This window comes from Macrotis lagotis, chromosome X (assembly GCF_037893015.1).
Source record: "Macrotis lagotis isolate mMagLag1 chromosome X, bilby.v1.9.chrom.fasta, whole genome shotgun sequence".
In the NCBI taxonomy this organism is placed as follows: Eukaryota; Metazoa; Chordata; class Mammalia; order Peramelemorphia; family Peramelidae; genus Macrotis; species Macrotis lagotis.
In genome coordinates, this window is record NC_133666.1 from 306,363,983 (window position 1) to 306,386,475 (window position 22,493).

The following is a 22,493-nucleotide window of genomic DNA, read 5'->3' on the forward strand; positions in this document are numbered from 1 at the left end:
TTTTTTACAATTACATGTATATTTTAAAACACTTGTTCTTTAAAATTTCAAATTCTAAAATTCTCCTTTCCCCCTTAATGAGAAGGCAAACAGTTTGATGTAGCTTATACAAGTATCATTATGTATAACATGTTTCCATATTAGTAATATTGCAAAAGACCACAAAAACACAAGAAAAATAAAGCAAAAAAATGTTTGCTTCATTCAGAGTCCATCAGTTCTTTCACTGGAAGTGGGATGACATTTTTTTATCATGGGTTCTTCATAACTGGCTTAAGTCATTTTGTGATTGAGAATAGCTAAGGCATAAAGTATTGCTGTTACTGTTCTTCTGGTTGTAATCACTTCACTGCATCAGTTCATGTAAATCTTCCATAATTTTTGAAAGCATTTCTAAAAGTCATTTCTTAAAACACAATAGTATTCTATTACAATCATATAGCACAACTTTTTCCCCAATTGATGGGCATCCCCTCAATTTTTAATTCTTTGCTGCCATAAATGTTCTCTGTCTCTTGTTTGGTCATAAATTCTTTTTTTAATACATATATCTGACAATCAAAACTGTTGTCTGTTCCCCTAGTTTGCCTATGTTGTCACCTTTTATATCTAAATAATATACCATTTTGATTTTATCTTGGCATGTAGTCTTTACCTAGCTTCTGCCAAACTGTTTTCCTGTTTTTCCAACTGTTTGATTAGTATTTTTTTTAAAAAGAGCTGCTAATTGTATTTTGTGTACATATATGTCCTTTTCTTTTTTTTTTCTTTAAATTTCTTTAGGATACAGACCTAAGTAATTGCTATTTATTGCTAACTCAAAGAGTTTGCATAGTTAAGGTTTTTGGGCATTGTTCCAAATTGCTCTCCAGATTGGTTGGATTAGTTCACAACTCAAAGTGTCCCTATTTTCCCACATTCCTTCCAATATTTTTCAATTTCCTTTTATGTCATATTACCAGTTTGATAGGTATGAATGGTATCTCTGAGCTGTTTTAATTTATGTTTCTCTAATCAATAGTGATTTAGACCATTTTTACATGAATATAAATAGCTTTGATTTCTTTGTCTGAAAAATTCCTGTTCATATCCTTTGATCATTTATCAATTAGGAAAAGTCTTATATATTCTTATAAATATGACTACATTCTCTATGTGTTTGAGAAAATTCTCTTTTTCAGAGAAATTTCCTGTAAATTCCCTCTCCTCCCTTCTCCCTCCCCAGTTTTCTCATTTTCTTTTAATCTTGACTACACTGGTTTTGTTTGTGTAAAATTTTTAATTTAAAATAACCATAATTATTGCTCTCTATTTCTTAATTGGTTTTGATTTCTTTTTTTATCCATATAGTTGGCAGGTTAAATTATTCCCTGCTCTCCTAATTTGCTTATGATGTCACCTTTTATATCTTAATCATGTACCTTTTTGACCATATTTTCACATCTGGCAGAGGATATTGGTTTTCATCCTCTGCCAAATGACTTTCCAATTTTCCCACTGTTCAACTAGACCTGAATATTTTTCTCCTGCCCCTTTTCCTTTCCAAGGCCATGGACCTAAAAACAAAAATCCCAATTCTTCTCAAGAATGGACTTCCATTGCTATATTTTCAACTATTGCAGTCAAATTTACACATTGTTTTAAAATTTCTCTATAATTCTTGGGTAAGGGAGTTTGGTGCCCCAACCCAAGCATCCTTTTCATTCCCTACTGTAAGCAAACCTTAAAGGCTGTTTTACAAGAGAAGTGGTTCAGAATCAATGAGCCAACAATTCACCTTGGGAAGAAACAATACCTTGCCCCAGTCATTCTGAGGTGTAGTTGCACATAGGCTTGCAATGTGCAACTCTTGTTCTATTGGGTTCATAATTCATTCTTTTGAGGAAAAAAAAAGTTCTGTACAAATTTGTGCTGACAAAGTCACACTGCCCTGGTCACTGTGTATAATTGGCACTCAAGGAAAGGAACAAAAACTTGACTATGGGAGCAGTTAACATGAGTTCTCAAGGGGATCATTCTGAGCCCGTGGCATTTTTTTAAAAACTTCAATAAAATTTAAGCCCCCAGAATAACTTTTTCCCTCTTTTCTTTATTGTAGCATTTGTGATCCTTTTTTTTCTCATATTTGAATGTGGGGGTGTTTTTTTAAATGTCTGGAGTTTACCTGATTGATGGAATTGTGATAGAAAGAGTGCTTGACTAGGAGTCAGGAAAAACCTTGCTACATCTTCCACTTCAGGTACTAATCCTGTGTAGGACACTAGTCTGCTGGACCTTTATTTCCTTGTGGGTAAAGTGGAGAGAATGACAGCATCTATTCACAAGGTTATTAATAGGAATAAGTAGTATGAACTTAAGTGCCATATAAATGTCAACCTCTTTATTGTTCAGTTATTTGTCTCTTGTGTCCAAGTCCTCATGACCCCATTTAGAATTTCTTGGCAAGATATTGGAACTGGTTTGTCATTTTCTTCTCCATTTCATTTTACAGCAGGATTAAGTTAACTAGCCCAAGATCACACAGCTAGTAAGTATCTGAGGTCAGTCAGGATGTGGATTTGATTTGAATTGAGGAAGATGAGTCTTCCAGATCTCAGCCTAACACCACTTAACTGCCCTGTTAATTTCTACTGCTGATACTAATAATTATATTTTTGAAAAGTATCTGTTTCCCCATTATGTGAATGTGAATTATTGACTGTTGATGTTTTTCTTCCCCTTTTTCCCCTCTCCTCTTCATCATCCTAGTTGGCTTCCTCTGGTCACTCAATAGCAGATATGTCAAAAGTATGCATGTGGCCCAGAGCCTGAACCAGATTAAAATGGAACTGGGAAATATTTTTAAAATAAATAAAATATAATAGAGAGAATATTAATAATATTTTCTAAGTTAATATGAGGTCCACCAAAATCCTCATATATAGTTGAGTGACCTTTCATTTCTATTTGAGAGTGACATCACTGTTCTATAGCCATTCAGTCTGAATAACACCCCCGATGGGATCTGACCAGGGCAAGGTACTGCAGGAGACCTTCTGAGTCTGAAAAAATATGCCCTTCTTAATTCAGCCTAAAATTGTATTCACTTTTTTTGGTGCTAATCCACATTGAGCTTGCCCTAAATCCACATTGCCCTAAAAAGGGCAAATCTTTTTCAAATGAATGGCTCTCTAATCACACTTCCCCAATTTTGAAAGTTTTTCCTATTTGTGAATTTTTTTAAACATATGAGTATGTTATTATGTACATCACTATTTTTATTTGACTAAGTGTTCTAACTTGATCAGCATGATGGTCATCTCCCACCCCAGGGAAAGCAGGGAAGAAATTGTTCTGTGGCCTAGAGGGGGAAGACTTAAATATAATCTGTGACCCTGAACAAGTCACTTAACTCTGATTGCCTCACTTTCCTCATCCATAATATGGACTGGACAAGCAAATGGCAAACAACTCCAGCATTTCTGCCAAGACCCCAAATGGGGTCAACAGGAGCTAGGCATGACTGCAATGATTTAACAACAATAGAGTCATCCCAGTCTTGGCTGCTGTATGGTACAACCTCCTTCCCTCTTTGACTTGTGAAAAGACTGGATCACATCCTGTCTCGTCTCCATAACTCACAATCAAACATAACAAGAAAATGTCTTGAGGGTCTAGGACAAACCTCTAGGTTCCAAATCTAACAGCGTAAATCCCAGGGATTACACTCGCATGTAATCTGTGATCCTTTTTCTTCCACCTTGGCCATAAATCCACCTTTGTGACTTCCCTAGAACTAATTGAATTAGTATGATGCTGATTACTAGCTTTGGAACTAGTTCCACACTGCCTGAAGTAGTCCTCTTCCTATTGGAAGATACTAGGGAGTAATTAGCAATGAGCTCCTGTAACCAAGCAACCACCACAACACCTGTGCCTGCCTGGGCATCTTGCCTTTTCATGCATATACAGAAGGCATGTCAACTCTTCCTCTTGGGGTAACCTTTGCTGTGACCATTATGCCTTTTTATTGGATGACTGTAGAAGTGACGACCCTTGTGTGTTCCAGAGCTTTCCTCATCTTTTACCTTTTTCATAGCTAATGAAATTATAGTAGTTATTCAGCAAACTGACTTGGCCACAGCTTCTGTTTTTTTTTTTTTCTCTTCTTGTTATGCTTTGATTCCCTTGTTGTCAGGTTTTAAGTGCATTGCTTCTGCTTAGTCACTGAACTTTTTGGTGTACCTAGAACATATTATCAGCCTGGATGTTCTGAGTTTTCTCTTTCTGCTTTTCTAAATTGATGATCAGGACAGCAGAGAGTAAAAGTGGCCTCTCAGCTGCATTGAAGATGGGAAAAGCTAGTGTGAATTATGTGCCTGTAGTAAACATAAACCTTATGGAAGGGTTGTGTTTCTATCACTCATGTTAGAAAGTATGAAAAGATGTGAGATTAATTTCTTCAGCACAGAAAATTTGATTTTGGTAACTTCTAGCATACTACAACAGTGTCTGCATAGACTACTTGTGAGATTTACAGTTAAGCTTATTTTAGACAAAAATAACTTACTTTTTTATAAAATTGTATTTTAATCAAAGCAACAACACCTATATTGATTAAACATTAATTTTTATTTAAAACCAGATGACATCCAAGGTAAAGTAAGGTTCAAAGAAAAAACCATCCCTTAGGTACTATTTAAATATCTTCATCACTAAAATAAACTGACTCTCAAGTTTTGATTCTCTAAATCATTGCTTTCCTGTGTTGTTTCAATGACAGTCTGCCTCATGTTTCATTCACTGCTATGGCTCATCTATTATTGGGACTGCATTTTAACAAAGTGTTCAAAAACTAACCCTCAGGCATATAGTCTGATCAACTCTCTCTGACAAGAAACACTTCTCATTTCTTCGGGCAAATGTCTATATTGGTCGACCACATTCAAAGCTTCAGTACACACATCTTCACCACTCAATACAACTCCCTCAATGTCTGTTAACACCAATTAAATTGGTCTTAAAGAGACATAAATCCCCCTTTAATCATAGCCATTCTAAATTCTACTAAAAAAAACATAAAATTAAACTAACATTTATGTAGCATGATGTCATTTATCTCAAAGCTCTCTGACACCTTTAGCTATTTAGCCGTCACATTATTGGCAATCTGAACTACAGAACACCCAACTGAAAACCAGAAATGAAGCCCAAAAAATGCTTTTGAGCAAAATATTTTGGCCTATAATTTAGGAATCAAAGCTCATATATTACTCTCATAAAAGAGTGTCACATGTCATTGTTCAATTCAACAAGCATCCCTTGTTCATTGTCATCCTTTCTTTATTAGGGATATGTACTATTCTAGATAATAGGAAGAGAAAGACAAACATACAGCATCCCTGGGAAATCTGGAACACTAATTCATTGTTGGTGGAGCTGTGAACTCATCCAATCTTTCTGGAGAGCCATTTGGAATTACACCCAAAGGGCAACAATGTGCATACCCTTTGATCCAGCAATACCACTACTGGGTCTATACCCTGAAGGGGTAAAAACATCACTTGTACAATAATATTCATAGCAGCTTTGTTTGTGGTGGCAAAGAATTGGAAATTAAGTAAATGTTCAGCAACTGGGGAATGACTTAACAAACTATGGTATATGTATGTCATGGAACACTATTGTTCTATTAGAAACCAGGAAGGATGGGAATTCAAGGAAGCCTGGAGGGATTTGTATGAACTGATGCTGAGTGAGATGAGCAGAACCAGAAAAACATTGTACAGCCTAACAGCAACATGGGGGTGATGATCAGCCTTGATGGACTTGATCATTCCATCAATGCAACAATCAGGGACAGTTTTGGACTATCTGCGATGGAGAATACCATCTGTATCCAGAGAAAGAATTGTGGAGTTTGAACAAAGACCAAAGACTATTACCTTCAATTTAGGAGGAAAAAAAAACCGTTATCTGATTATGTAATTTTGATTTCTCTTATAGTTTATTTTTCTTTCTTAAGGATATGATTTCTCTCCCATCACACTCAATTTGGATCAGTGTATACCATGGAAATAAGTATAGACTGGCAAATTGCCTTCTGTGGGGGGTGGTGGGGGAGGGAAATAAGATTAGGGGGAAAAATTATAAAACTCAAAATAAATAAAATCTTTGAAAAAATACAACATCCTACCCTCAAGGGACTTACATTCTACTGAAGGGGTTAGAGTGAGACAACATGTACACAGAAAATTAAATTAGAGATAACTTTTTTTAGATTTTTTTTTTTTTTGCAAGGCAATGGGGTTAAGTGGCTTGCCCAAGGCCACACAGCTAGGTAATTATTAAGTGTCTGAGACCGGATTTGAACCCAGGTACTCCTGACTCTAAGGCCAGTGCTCTATCCACTTTGCTACCTAGCTGCCCCCAGAGATAATTTTTTTAAAAGAATAGGAACGGGGGCGGCTAGGTGGCGTAGTGGATAAAGCACCGGCCTTGGAGTCAGGAGTACCTGGGTTCAAATCCGGTCTCAGACACTTAATAATTACCTAGCTGTGTGGCCTTGGGCAAGCCACTTAACCCCATTTGCCCTGCAAAAACCTAAAAAAAAAAGGATAGGAACATCAATAATTGTAGAGGTATAAAGGAAAGCTTTGACAGATGAGGTAACACCTGACCAAACCTGAACTTTAGTTTGTGATCTATTTTAGATACCATCCTAATGAATTTAGCTTTTTAGTTTCCTAGACTGCAGCAGAATAGATGAGGTACATGGGACTGGCTGACAAAATCAATAATACTGACAGCAGCAAGAAGTGACAGTTGGTAATGAGGGAGAAGAGAGGGACTACAAAAAAGCAGGGAAAACAAGTTGCTGAGAAGGAGGGAGGTAGTGTCAAGTGCAGGTTCCTGTTGGGGAGAACTGTCCTGTATACTTCAGTAGCTTGAGGATATCACTGTATTCTAGACCCTAGTATGATGATTAATTCTTCAATTCAATTTAACAAATGCTTAGCTTTTTATCTGTGGAAGATGTGTGATATACTGATGATACATACACAAAAGCAGGACAGTCTGCTCTCAAGGAGTTTGTGTTCTATTGGGGAATGGGGGGAACAGCACAATAAATCAATAAGATAAATAAAAATAGAAACAATAAATAAATAGAAACAAGTGGCAGCTAGGTGTCACAGTGGATAGAGTTCCAGACCTGAAGTCAGAAAGAATCATCTTCTTGAGTTCAAATCCAGCCTCAGACACTTACTAGCTGGGTGACCCTGAGCAAGTCATGGAATCCTATTTGACTCAGTTTCCTCATTTGTAAAATGAGATATAGAAGGATATAGCAAACCACTCCATTATCTTTGCCAAGAAAACCCCAAATGGAGTCATAGAGAGTCAGGCATGATTGAAAAACAAGAACATTAACAAGCTAGTAAATGTTTAACAGCTAGCTCTCAAAAAATATCCATGACACACTTTAATACACACAATTTTATCTCCACTATTAACATTTTCTCCATCACTCTCTTAGGTCTAGATAATCAGTAAAACAATAAGTTAAGTCCTGATAAATAGCATTTTTCTTTTTCTGAAGTGTAAATGCTTATACTGAAAATTAGACAATTGGTTCTAGTGAGCCAGTATGGGCTCATATAACCATGTGGATGATGGATTTTGAAAGAAATATACTGTAAAATATAGGAAAGTGCAAAACACTAAAGTAATACAAAACAGAATTTCTTCTTTTAATGATTTTGAAGATAATTAGACATCTTAAAGTGCTTCAGTGACATAACAAATGACCCTTAGTTACTATTGTACAGAACTTTTGAGAACAGATTTGGTTTGGGAATATGTGTTTATTTGTATTTCTGTTTGTTGGATTCTGGTTAAATAGGAGTTTACTCTAAATATTATATTTATATAAAATATATCTCATTTATACATGTTTATATGATCTATTAATAATATATCAGATAGATAGTTGATATATTTAATAACATATTTTTAAGAAAATTATAAAGCAACATATTGGTATATTAAATTAAATACATATTAAATATATTTATTTTTCATGTACTTATGCATAAATATAGTGGAGAGGAGTCATTAGGGTGTTTTAGAAACAAATGGATGAACAAAAGACTAGAAAAAGTAGTGGACTCTATCTTTCTCTTCTTATCTCACTACATCACTGATGTTTTCCCAGATTCACAAATTGAACAATAATTAAACTTTCACAACCATCAAACAACCTGGTTGTAAAGTGGTTTATTTGTTTTTTAGCTTTATATTTTATAACTATTTTAATTAAATTCATTTCCTTTGCAACCCTATGTATTTCCCCTCTGTATTTTAAAACATTATTTCCAAAAAAGGTCCATGGATATCATCACACTTTCAAAAGATACAAAAAAAGATTAAGAGCCCTTGATATAGGAGTTCTGTTATTCTAGGCTCTGTCGAAGCTCTTTTATTTTCTCCATTTTACTCATCTGCTTCCTCCAGGATCTTTACATTTAAAGCCTTTGCCCAGGGGTGACCTCCTGCCAGGTTCCTTCTCCCACTCACTCCTTACCCCCTACCCTGCCCTCCCCATGAAAAATTGCGGAGCAGGCAAAATCCACAGTAATTAAGCTAATTCTAACTAAATCCCTTTCCTTAACTAAAATCCTTTGAAGTTGCCCACAGGTTATTTCTCCCTGGGTGGGAACAGGGGTTAAAAAGTAATAGGAGTGAAACTGGCAGATTCCATTCAAGGTTTTCCTTTTCATGTTACATTAGTAAACATTTGCCTCCACAAGTCTGATTAATTGTGATCTTGGGGCCTTTATTTCCTTTCCTCTCCTGGAGGCTGCAGAAAATAAATGACTTCAATTTGGTATGAATACACATTTATTTGCCTTTGACTTCGAAGCTGAAATTGCTGAGGCAGCTGGGGTGGGGGGGCAATGCCTGGTTTACTGATTGTGGTAAGGAGCATGTCAGGGAGGGGATCCTGAATAACTTTTGGGTCTAGCAGCACTTTCAGGGTGGAAGTTTTAGTTAGTTGTAGGAGGAAGGAAATGAAATTTGCTGACTATAAGTTCTCTTTGTCCTATACCATATTTTACATGATATAAAGCAAATTTGTTCAGTTTCCTGAGCAACCCTGCATAATCCCTTTAGGGTTGCATTTTAATTAAGTCTCTTTAGACCTCCTGCTTCTATGAACGCTTTTGCTAAAATTTGTACTCTGAAGGATTTCCTGAAGATAGCTTATTTATTTATTTATTTGTTTGTCTATCTATTTATTTATTTATTTATTGGTTCATTTTATTATTTAGGGAAGGAGGTTCTATGGAAAGAATTGCAATCAGATGATCAGAGTTGGAATCATGGGCTTGCTTTTTGTTCTCTAGGTGACCTTGGTCAAGTTTAAGGCACCTCCCTGAAACAGTTTTGACATCCCTAATTTGGGAAGGTTGAACTAGTTAACTTTTAAGGTCTTTCTACCTCTAAACCTATGATCCCCTGACTTCACAAATAAAAAAGTAGAGATTAGTACTTCAGCTGTTGGCTGGCCACTTGAGAGTGCTTCAAATTTGATTTGTATTTTCACTCTCTGGAGACAGATTTGATGGTGACATGCCTTTGAACTATTGCGTCATCCCTGATGGTTGTCCTAATAAAGTTGTCATTTCTATTCAGGAAAATACAAGAGCTTGGGATCTAGTCTACTCTGTACCCAAATTCATGAATGATTATTTATTCATATTTCTGAGAAATTATTGTGAAGCTTCCATGGTTGAGAAAATTTTCAGAGGCAACCAGCTTCATTTTTAGACAGTTGCAATTGCTAGAATTTCTTCCTTAGGCTAAATTACAATCTTCCTCTCTTAGGCTTCTACCCATTGGTTCTGACCTTTCCCTTTAGCACCAAGCAGAATAAGCCTAATCTTTTATATGTGATGGCAGTTCCAATTTGTGGAAATAGCTAGTCACCTAATACCATGTCCATCAGATTCTTCTCTAAACTGAGTATCTCAGGTTCCTTCAATTTATTCCCCTATTTCATGTTTCTTCATCTTCCATATGGGATTACAAAATCCAAGAGCTAGAAGACATGTCAAAGACATGTAGACTAACTTCCTTTATATGCTGATATCTGGCAAAGATTTGGCACATAACAATGCTGGTTTTCTTTCTTCCTTCCTTCCCCTATCCCTGCTTCAGAGGGGAAGCTAGAAGATCTAGAACTAGAAAGGACCATTTGGGGAAATGAAGGTCCACAGAGGTAAATGGGCTGTTTAGGGTCATATAGCTCTTAAGGGTCTATGGTAGAATTTTAACCCAGGGCCTACTGAGGTGAGAGTTAGTGCTCTATCCACTCTACCATCCCTCCTTTTGTAGTTGAGGAGACTGAGACTCAGAAAAGTTAATTGATTTGCCTAGAATCACACAAGAAATAATTATTAGATATGAAACTTGAACCAAGGTTCTGTCTTAAATTCTAGTAAACTTTGCCACTATGCTGCTTTCTTCCACCATCACTGCTTGATCCCTCTACATCTTAAATGGGTTTCATGAACTTCTAAGGTCAAAAAACCCAGTCTTTTTGCTGTTAATTTCCCAGTGACAAATGTTAACAAACTCACATTTAAAAATCTGGCTAGTGATTTGCCATAAATAAGTACTATACTCAACAGATCATAGTCCTAAGAATTCTTATTGAGAATGTTCATTTCCATCCCTACAGAATCTCTTTTATTTTTTTCAAAGCACCTTCAAGACCACTGAGAGAAATCACATGCACAAGTTCTGAGATATAATTCATCTGGGCATATTGACTTGAACTCATTGGCAATTAGGAACTCTCTTCTCAAACCACCTCATTTATCTTGGATCTCAATACCCAATTAACTCCTTTCTAGTCTTAACATCATTCTGAATAGAGAAGACAGAAGCAAATTACTGTGGGAATGATATAGCTCTGGGATTTTTTTTCTCCTCAGCTATTTATTGCCATTGCCCATCTACTCTAAGCAGTAATCATTTTACATTTTTGTTCTCTTCTTCCACAAAACTTAAAAATTCCTTTTATTAGATTGGTTTCATTGATATGGGAGTTTCCAAATGATTTAATTCTGTTAATAGAGATCAGTGCCTATTTTGCAATTTACATTTTCAGTGTTACTGAGGACAGTGAGAGGCTAAAGAATATGTCTAAGGTCATATAAAATCTGGAGAACTGGGTTAAAGTATTCCTGACCCCAGGGACTCCTCTGCATCTACCAGGCTGTACTGTCTTCGTTGATAAACTTTTGTATTTTTCAAAAGCCTCAGCTCAGATTGGCCTTTATCCTTCCCAAAATTCTTCTCATAGTAGTGTCCACCTTTTAGAAATGAAAGAAAACTATAACATTTGGGAGGTGATTTGCATTAGTATGCATCACAGTTAGAATCAGGCATCTGAATGTCAGGTCCCCATCTCCAACTTTCACCTTCTTTCTCCTCTGTTTCCTTCTTCTAGTACAGTGTAGACTTGCCTGACATTGATTTTACTGAAGAAATCTAATTCTTTCTTGCTTATAAATTTCTTTGTGACATTTTAATGTGAGTTATAAATCAATCTATTGTATTTATTTGAAAAAAAGAAAAGCAACTACAGAGATGAAAGAAATGATGGCAGTCATAATAACTTCATTGTGAAGGAAAAAAACTGTCCTTTCTCCCAAGCTTTGGATCTCCTTGAGGTCAATTCTCTTGTAAATTTTCAAAGCTATGAAAGCCCCTCATTTCTCTGTGGTCCTCCTATATTATAATTATATTAGATGGCAGGGGAATTGTTACCAGATATTATCTTAGAAATGGGGAAATTATGAGCTAATTTCAGGGCCTCTTGACTTAATGAGAATGTTCTTCATGGAGCTACTAATATAAACCTTTAAAAATGACAAGTGGAAGATATTTAAATCCTTTATCTTCCAAGCCAGTTCATATTGTTTTTCCACACTAGTTTCCATATCTGACCAATTTACTGCAGTTCTTTAATCTTTTCAGATTTTATTAATTAAATTTTGGCCATAGGCATGACTGTTTGCTATTCCAAGTGAAAGTTACAACTTGGGTATCAGGACTTACCCTTTTTCCTATTTGCAGAGCCGTCATCACCTTTTGGTCTAGAAAAGAACCCTACTCAGCCTCAGCTATTTTGCTCTGCTTTCATTTAATTTGAATTATTTCTCTCACATAACATGACTCAAAGTTTTGATTTCCCTGCAGTTCTCTCACATCCCACCTTTTTTTTGGGGGGGGGGGAGGCAATTGGTGACTTTCCCAATGTCACACAAGTAGTAATTGTCTGAGATCAGATTTCAACTTAGATAATCCTGACACCAGAAGTGCTGCTGCATCTACTCAGCCGCCTAGCTATCTCCTCATTCTTAACCTACTAAGTATTCTCCTGCTTTTCCTTAAAATACTCCTTGAAAAAGGCAGACTGGCCAAGATGGTATATTTGGAGAAATCAATCCAGTTTGCTTTTCCCATAACAGCTCCAACAAAGTTCTAAGAATCATGCTAGACTAAGCAGAAAGACCTCAAGGTACAGGAGTGACACCCAGACTGTAGCTGTGTGGTTCTGCCCATAGAGCTATGTTGCAGTCCCAGTGTGATTGCAGGATGGAAGCTGTGGCTAAGTTCAGGGCTAATATGACCGTGTCTCACAGCAGGAAGTGGTAGCTCAGTCAGAAGATCCAGCTCAGAAATGATGGGAGGCAGTGTCTTTGGCAAGAAAGGAACAGGAACAGGAATGATCAGCAACTTTGTGACTGATTCTGAACTGAGTTCACAGAATCAACCTCTACATTGGTTTGAGATTGACACCTAGTACACCAGGACAGGGAACTCAAGTCAAGGGGAATCCTATAGTTCCATCAGTCTGAACTTTCAGAGATTTCTTACAAGGCCTAGGACTACACTGGAGCTCCATTCAGGGGTAAAGGAGTTCTTTCACTCAGATCCAAAATGCAGTCAGGATATTACAAACCTCAGACAAGGTAGACATTGAGCAGATTTAACATGAGACCAGATTGTTTGGCCTGGGGTTGTGGGGGGGGGGGGTGCATTGCCAGTTTCCAAAAGCTTCAGTTGAGTTATCTCTGAGATCTTTGAAGAATACAACACTGAAAACCTAAAGAAAGCATCATCAGAACCCCAAGGAATACAAATTATGATCAAGCAATTCTCTGGTTGCTGAGCCTAGTCCTAAAACAAACTCCCTATATAAGAAACTAGGCTGAAAGAATGATTTAAAAAAAAAGATAGCTATTTTTTGTGCCTGGGACTCCAAGACATACACACAGAAAAAGGAAATACTTCCATGCAAAGCCTCAAAAGAAAACAGCTTGGTCACAAGGTCAGGTAGAATTTCTGGAAGAAATGGAGCAAAAGTTTGTTAGTTTTGTTTGTTTGTTTAGATAAAACTTATATTATCAATGAAATGAGAATGCTAGAGTAAATAATTGGAAAATAAATGAGATTGCCAAAAGAGAAAACAACATAATTCAAGATGTACCAAATTTTACTCTAGTAAAAGACTCTTTGAAAATTAGAATGGACCAAAGAGAATTGACTTTGAGGAAAAGAAACATTAAAAGTCAAAAGATTTTTTAAAAAAGAAGAAAAGTAAGGTATTTTGTATCAACTATAACTAAAAGGAAAACATAGAGGCAGCTAGGTGGTGCAATGGATAGAACATCAGCCCTGAAGTCAGGAGGACCCGAGTTCAAATCCGACCTCAGATACTTAATAATTGTCTTAGCTGTAGGACCTTAGGCAAGTCACTTAACCCCATTGCTTTAAATAAAAATTAAAAAATAAGGAAAACATCTGAGAGTGATAGCTTCAGAATCTTTGGACCGCCTTGAAGATATAATAATAATAATAATAATAATAATAATAATAATAGCTAGGTTTTATAAAGCATTTTAGGGTTTACAAAGTGCTTCACAAATATTACCTCATTTGATTCTCTCAACAATCCTTAGAATTAGGAACTGTTCATTTTACAGGTGAAGAACATAAGAAATGACCCAGAAAATAAGCCTGATTGCTATATTTTGATAAACTATGAAATGAAACTATTCAGATATTTTAGTACCAGAAGGCAGAATGAAAAAAGAAAGAATTTGCCATTCACTTCCTGAAAAAAACCCACAGTTCAAACTCCTTAGGATGCCATAGCAAAAAATCCAAAATCAAAGAAAGAAGCCAAAATAAAAAAATCATGAACTGAGGAATTATAGTCTAGATCAATACCAATGTAAAGGAGTATGGAACTTGGAATACAAGATTTCAAAAGTCAAAAGACAGGCTTATAGACAAGAATAATTTACCCAGCAAGATTGATCATAATCATACAGGAGACTTATGAAAACAGTGAAGAAAATTCTTTCAGATCTATGGATAGAGGAAGAGTTCATGACAAAATAAGAAATAGGGAAGTCATAGAAGATTAAATAGGAATTTTTGAGTACATAAAGTTAAAAACTTTTACTCACACACATGTCCAAATAACCAATGAGGCTAAAATTAGAAGAAAAACAGTCAAATGTGTTTCAAAAAATTTTTGTAACAAGTTTCTCTAATAAAGATATCATTTCTAAAATACATAAAGAAATTGATTTAAAGTAACAAGAATAAGTCATCATTCCCTAATTTTTAAATGGTCAAAGTATATGAATAGGTAGTTTTTAAAGGAAGACATTTAATTCATCAAAAGTGATATGAAAAAATGATCTAAATCACTAATTAAGTTCAGATTAAAGCAATTTAAAGCTACTGCATCACACTTATTAGATTGGCAAAGTTTTTTTTTAAAAGAAGAATAATAAGCATTATAGGAGCTGCAGGAAAACATGCACATTAATTTTTGCTGCTGAAACTGTGTATTTTGGTCCAATAAGCAGTTGGTAAGCATTTGAGAATGCTAATCAAAAAGCCATTAAACTGTGTGTTTCCTTTGACCCAGCAATTTTTTTATGAGACTTGTATTCCAAAGGAAAAAGATAGAGGAAAAAGACATATTTGTGCCAAAATATTTTTTAACATCTCTTTTTGTGGTGGCAAAGAACTGGAAACTGAGGAGATGCACAACTGAGTAGTGATTGAACAAATGAACTATGGTGTTTAAATGTGATATAAACTACTGTGTTTTAAGAAATTGTGAAAAGAATGACTTCAGAGAAAACTGGAATAATTTGTATAAATTGATAACAGAGTAAAGTAAGCAGTATCAGGGAATGATTTATACAAAATAAATTGTAAAGGCAGTCAGTTTTAAAAAACTTAAAACTGCAATTGGTAAAGTGACTGAACATGATTTCAAGAGGACCAATGATAAAGCATGCTAGCAACTTTTTGACAGAGAAGTGATGATTTGAAATGCAAAATGAGACATACATTATAAACAAAGACAATATAGCCATTTATTTTACTAAACTAGACACATGTGTTACTAGAGTTTCTTTTCTCTTTTCTTTTTAAATTTATTTTTATTTAAGGCAGTGGGGTTAAGTGACTTGCCCAAGGTCACAGAGCTAGGCCATTATTAAATGTCTGAGGCCAGATTTAAACTCAAGTTCTCCTGACTCCAGGATTGGTGCTCTATTCATTGCACCACCTAGCTTTCCCCTTCTTTTTTTCCTTTAAATTGGAAATGGGAATGAGATAAAATGTCATTCTTAATTGAAAAATAAAATAGAAAAAAAGTTGTTTAAAGTTTTCCAACCTTGACAAAATCCTATTGAATATCTGGTGGCTTTAAAACTTGGTTTCCAGGGGCAGCTAGGTGGTGCAGTGGATAGACACCGGCCCTGGAGTCAGGAGGGCCTGAGTTCAAATGTGTCCTCAGACACTTAATAATTACCTAGCAGAGTGACCTTGGGCAAGCCACTTAACCCCATTGCTTTGTCAAAAAAAATTGGTTTCTAAAATCACTTCCATCCTAGTCTATCATATTAAAGCCCATATTAAAGTCTATCATATATTTGCACTAGTATAGAATTAGTGACTAGAATTGAGATTAGGGAAACTCCTTTCTCTGCCAGACTATCTTTTTTTTTTCACTTCTGTGATGGTTCATATTTTCAGAGCACTCACACCTATTGTCTAACTTCATCTTTGTAATAACTTTGAAGTCGTTGAGGGAGGTAGTAACATTTTTACAGGTGGAGGAAATTAAATGCAAAGAGGTTAAGTAATTTGTCTAGGATCACCCTGCAGGTCAGTGGTAGAACTAGGCATAGAGCCTACACTTTTGGTTTCTTTCCTAGTGGTCTTGTGACTTCAGTACTTTCTCTCCAAAGGAAGGCCATACCCACTGATAGACAAATCAAAGTCACTGCTGTTATGTCAACCAAACATATCTTATTGAATTACATTTTTACAGAATGTCATTCAGGTTAACAACAGCAACAATACAAAACTTTACAAAAGGCCCTTCATGTTCGTAAAGTGCCTTCCTCACAATGTCCAATCTAGATCATAAGACTTCTCTTCAGTAGGATGCACTTGGTGCTAAGAACATTCTTGGTCCAGGACCAAAGATAGAGTGAGATGAGGAGTTGAAAACGACCAGGAAAGTTGTAGATCTAAAGATGGAAGGTCATTGACCTAGCCACCTTATTTTACAGATGAGGGATTTGAGTGCTAGGGAAATTGACTTTACCAAGGTCACAAGTTCAAAATTTTTCAGGGGCAAAATTTGAACTCAAGTCTCTAATTCCTTAGCCACTATTTCTTTTTTAAAGCTAGCACATTCAAGCTTCCTGTCATTTGAGGATTACATGAGCTATGAGAGTATGTACAATGACCCATACAAAAAAACAAGATGTGAGCTGAAATCTCACTTGGGACTTACATAACTATATGATTTTGATCTTGAATCACTTCTCTGAGTTTCATCTGTGAAACAAAGGACTTGGACTAAATGATCTATGAGGTCCATTCCAAGTACCATATGTGTTCTTGTATTGTCTCTTCATATACCCACCATTTAACTGCTAGTGCCTTTTACAATTTTATCACTGATCCTCTATGCTATAGATAGTCTCTATCTTGAAGATGCATTCTACTCCTACAGCTCAAGATTTTGGCATTATATGATCTTTCAATCTGATTATAGCCTTCCTTTTTAGTCTTTTTTTTCACATACAAACTTCAGGCAACTAGGTGGTTCACTAGCCTGAGACACTTAATATTGTATGACTTTGAACCATTCACTTAACTTTTGTTTGCCTCAGTTTCCTCATCTGCAAAATGAGGATTAATAATAGTACATTTTAGGGGCGGCTAGGTGGCGCAGTGGATTAAGTGGATTAAGCACCGGCCCTGGAGTCAGGAGTACCTGGGTTCAAATCCAGTCTCAGACACTTAATAATTACCTAGCTGTGTGGCCTTGGGCAAGCCACTTAACCCCATTTGCCTTGCAAAAACCTAAGCACATTTTGTTGTGAGGATCAAATGAGATACTATTGGTAATGACTAGGCGCTTAATAAATACTTGTTCTCTCCCCTCCTTCCTCTCTTCATGCACTCTGCCTTTTAGATAAATTGAACTACTGGTTATTTCCAAAGGCCTTGGAGTTCTCTTTTCTTCTTGCAAGCATGTAGATCAGCATCCCACATAACAAGAACTGCAAAGCTCACCCAGCCAGAAAAATGCTGCTCTTCATTTCATTCCCCCATAGCCTCAATCTTTTCAAGTGTTATGAAGACTACAATAATCAGTATTCCGAAGTTAGTCTTAAATCCTTACCCCATTCCAATGAGTCTCATATAGGATGCTTTTACATTATCTTGCTTCTTTCAAGATCAAGATTGAATCCTACATTCTTGAAGCAGCCTTTCCCAATGTTACCCACTGCTAAGTACCTTGCATCTGTGGATCTTTTCCATCTATTCTATATATATCTTATGTGTACATAATTGTTGACATATTATTTTCCCCACTAGACATGATATTTTCCCCACTGAGATCCTTGACCAAAGGAACTAATTTTTTCTTTGTTTTGAAACCTTAATACAATTTCTAGTGCAAGAAAAAAATTAATAAATATTAAGTAACTTCCTGGAATGACTAGATACTTATTAAATAAAGGCAAAATGAATGACAGTATCCAAAAAACTCTACGAATGACAGTATCAATGCTCAAAGCAAAGAACACTGACTTTAGTCAGAGAACCTTGGTTCACATATTCCATTTGATATTTGCTATCTGTATGATGTTTGGGAATTCACTTATCCTCTATTATCCACACTTCCCTAACCTTTCTCTTGTGCTCACGAGAGAGGTAGATCAGATGACTTTTGAAATTTGTTCAGCATTAGATTCAAGTCCTTATGAATGTTAAATGATGTCTAGAACAAAGGAGAAAATATTTGAGGCCATGAAACAGAGATGAAGAAAGAAGATGTGGTGAGATGAGGAGGAGAAGCTGTCTTCAAAAAATTGAAACACTGATGAAAACACTTCAGAGAGCAAGCAGAGGCAATAGAGGGAAGTTGTAGAGAGACAAATTTAGGCTTTATGTAAAGAAAAAGTTTCTGTCTATTGGGTTGTCCAGAAATTGAATCAAATGTTTTAGAACCCAATAAACTCTCACTCCTGGACAACTTTAAGCAATGAATGAATGACCACTTCCCAGGAATAGTATAAAGGAGGATCCTTTTTCAGGTATGGGTTAGTCTAAATGATCCCAGATCTTTCCAACTCTCAGGTTCTGGAATTGTGACCTCAGTACCATGGACAGCTCCAAGTTATCTTGAATTCCTTAACTGTTGCAAGATTTTTGTATATGGCACAGAGCCAAATATGATCAGGACCTCCATTTACTTAGAGCCAGTCTTGGACCCAGAATGAGGTGGGTGTGTCACCAGTAATAGCTTATATTTATATAGTATTCCACAGTTTACAAAAGTAGAGAAAAAATTATGTAACAATATTTCTGAGCCAAAAATAACAATCAGAATAGTCATCATTTTGTAGGATCTGGGATTCTTTTTCATTTAGAGTAGATAATGATTTTGATGTTAATGATATGTTAACAACAAATTGGAATTTAGAGCTGGGGTTGAGGATACATCCTTTTTCAGTCCTGTGCTACCAAGGTTCCAGAGTAAAAGACAATATCTTCCTCATCTTTCTGTCTCTTTTTGTTCTACTTTGCAGATTTGAAACTTTTGAGGTGAATAGTTTTGAACAGTTTTGTATCAACTATGCAAATGAAAAACTCCAACAACAATTCAACTGGGTAAGTCTACTGTTCAGATTCAATAGGTAGACTCCTTTTATTCCACCAAGACCCCTTTTTTTGTCAGCCTATGTTAATTTGGTTTGCTGTAGTTCTACTCCATGAATTCTAGTAAGTACCTTTTCCATCATGAGCAATAGCACAAACTTCTTTAAAAGAATCTGAATATAAGAGATATTCTGTCTGACTTCATATTGGCCTTGACTCTTAGTCAGTCCAAACTCTGAAGCAGCCCATACTATTAAAAGCCACATTTAGTGAATTCTGTGAGTTAGAAGAGATAGGTAGTTTGAATGTCATGAAGGTAGGTCCCAGGTGGGAAAATAAGAACAACTGTATAAATCACTGATGAACCAAATTTATGAAGTATATAATCTTTCCAGGACCTATAGGGCACTTATTATGTAGTCTAATGTAGCCTAAAGAGGGATTCCTTTCTCCTGGGACACATGACTCCCTTTAACTGGGATTTAGATTAAGGTGCTCCAGTATTTGACCAATATGCAACTCTTCCTCAATTCTGACCCCAGCATGTCTTCAAATTGGAGCAAGAAGAATATATGAAGGAGCAAATCCCATGGACCCTGATTGATTTTTATGATAACCAACCTTGCATCGACCTGATAGAAGCAAAACTAGGCATCTTGGACCTATTGGATGAAGAATGCAAGGTAACATTAATTCTTCCCTTGAAATCATTCATTTTCCAACTCATTGCATCCAATTCAGCAGACATTAAGTACATATGTGTGCATGTACATGAGTGTGTGTATGCATGCCTGGGAGAGCACAGGGATGGAAATGAAACAGTCCCTGCCATCAAGAAGCATATATTCTATTGGAAGTGGTTTGAGATATATCTTAGGTGAGAGAGGGATAGCCTTTGCCAGCCATCAATTCTAAGACTTCGTCTCTGATTAATAAGCCTTTGGAGTCAAGAGTGCACCTGCATACTCCACTCAGTGATTTCAGAAATTAGGCAGAACCAGCAGTCTGTATTTAAGGAGACTTTCATTCAACTTACTTAGAAAACTACCACACAGAGAAACAGAAGCTTCCCACACACACACACACACACATATGCAAGATTAGGGAAGGAAGGTGAGGTTCACAAATAGCTTCTTTCCTTCATTTCTGCACCAAAAATGAGTTTGATATTGGAATCATTTCTTTAATGCCAAGGAAGAATCCAGAATATCTGGACAGAAGTGCTATAAAGAGTGATCACTCCCTCTGGATAGGGACCATGCCTCCTGCATGGCCTGTACTGAGTGCTTGGAACATGAGATTCAGGGAAAATCACTAGGAAAAGGCAGATTTATATGAAGGAAAAAATATGACCTTAAGTAAAACATGATCTTTCCTTGGGCATCACTTTCCTCTTCTGTGAAATGAAGGTGCTTAAAATTAGATGATCCCTAAGGTCCCTTCCTGGGCAAAACTCATGAAAAAAACACCTGAATTCTTGTCCTGGAGTTTTATAATCAATATAGAATTGAAAAGGACCTATGCTGTCATCTAGTCCAGGCACCTAAATTTTAGAAATGAGGAAAGTAAAATCCAGAGAGGTTGCAAATTGTTCAGGGTCATTCAGACAGTAGCTTAGCCAGAATTTGAACCTCAGGTCTTGGACCTCCAAATAAAAATCCTTTTTCCATTTTTGCTATTAATGTTTCATTGTGGCTTTGGGCAAGTCATTCCCAACTCATTAGGTCTATTTCCTCATTTATAAGGTTATTGATAGAATAAAATAAGGTTCTTTTAAGTTCTATGACAGGAATTCTCCCAGATGCCTATGGATAAATTTCAAGGGATCCATATATTTGTTCTTTTAATTTTTAATATTTTGATGTTTTAAATGTAATTGGTAACCTTTGTAACCTTATTTATTTTATTCATTTAAAATAATTTGAGAAAAGATCCACAGTCTTCACCAGAGTGACAAGGATCCCCAATACAACAAGAAGTTAAAACCCCAGCTCTATGATTTCTTTTTGGCAAGTCAGGGCTAAAGAATGTGCCAAGAAAAGAAGTCTTAAAACTTAAAACTTGAGATTATTTATATTTATAAATAATATGTTGCACAAAGACTCAGCTACTTAACAGATATTATTCTGTAATATCATCCCAGAGGTTCTTGAACGAGATGTTCTAAGCCTTCCAGATGTCCTTGTTCCTTTCATTGACATAGTGCTTTTTCCTTTTTTGGTTGTCTTGTATCCACTCTTTATATAAATTATATGTACCTATTTGTGTATATGTATTGCCTTCCCTATTAGAATATAACCCCTTTTAGTTTAGGGAATGTTTTTGCTTGAACCTCTTTTCCCACCTCCACTGCTTTGCTTAGCACAATGTTTTTCAGAAAGTGTTTAATGAATGCTGATTTGCAATTAGTTATCTACCTCATACCTACTGCCATTGATACATTTCAGACTGCTTCCACAGATCTTATCTCATATAATCCTTAGAACAAAGAGATGAAATGTTTGGTTAATAGGGGATGTGATGCTATGGCTATTTTATAATTGAGGGAACTGAGGTGCAGGGAAATGGAAAAACTTACCCAAGGTCATATAGATAAAAACAAATTCAGGACCAGAAACCAGTTCTCATGATTTCTAATTGAATAAAAATATACCCTACCTCAACTGACTTGTTTGTTTTACATTTATTTACTATTGACAGCTCAAGACACATAGGTGGAGTGAGTTTAATTTTTAAAAGTCATTTATTCAACATTAGGGTAAAAAGGTGAAACCTTAAATAATCCCTGACTTCAGGAAACTTACAGTTTGATAGAGGAAAAAGCATATATACTAAAAGACACTAAAATGCATGAGAATTATGGATTTTGAACTGGAAAGAACCTCAGAAGCCATGAAGTTCAACACCCCTCATTTTGCAGAATAGGAATGTGAGACTTAGGGAGTATCAAATGAGATATTTATAAAGTACTTTTCACGTAGTAAGCATTTAATAAATTCTTTCCCAATCCCATCCCTTCAAGTGACTTGACCAAAGTCACATAGAAAATAATCAGCAAGACACCAAACCTAGGTCCCTTGAGTCCAGAGAAAATACCATTCCCACTGTAACATGATATCTCCCATCTCTTGTTCCTATGATCACACTGGTGGAGACCACAAACATTCTATACCTTGTCCTGTGAAGTTCTTGAACATATTCCTTTCTTAATCTTCCACAGAGGA

The 22,493-nt window shown here is 36.0% G+C and overlaps 1 protein-coding gene across 3 annotated transcripts in view; it reads left to right on the forward strand.

Moving 5' to 3' along the window:
- MYO5B (myosin VB) overlaps positions 1-22,493 on the forward strand; it is a 565,377-nt gene that overhangs the window by 354,128 nt on the left and 188,756 nt on the right. For all 3 annotated transcript variants that reach the window (XM_074208686.1, XM_074208684.1, XM_074208685.1), the window contains exons 11-12: positions 19,200-19,281; positions 19,812-19,952. In XM_074208686.1, the coding sequence (XP_074064787.1) occupies positions 19,200-19,281; positions 19,812-19,952 (223 nt within the window). The remainder of the gene's footprint in view (positions 1-19,199; positions 19,282-19,811; positions 19,953-22,493) is intronic.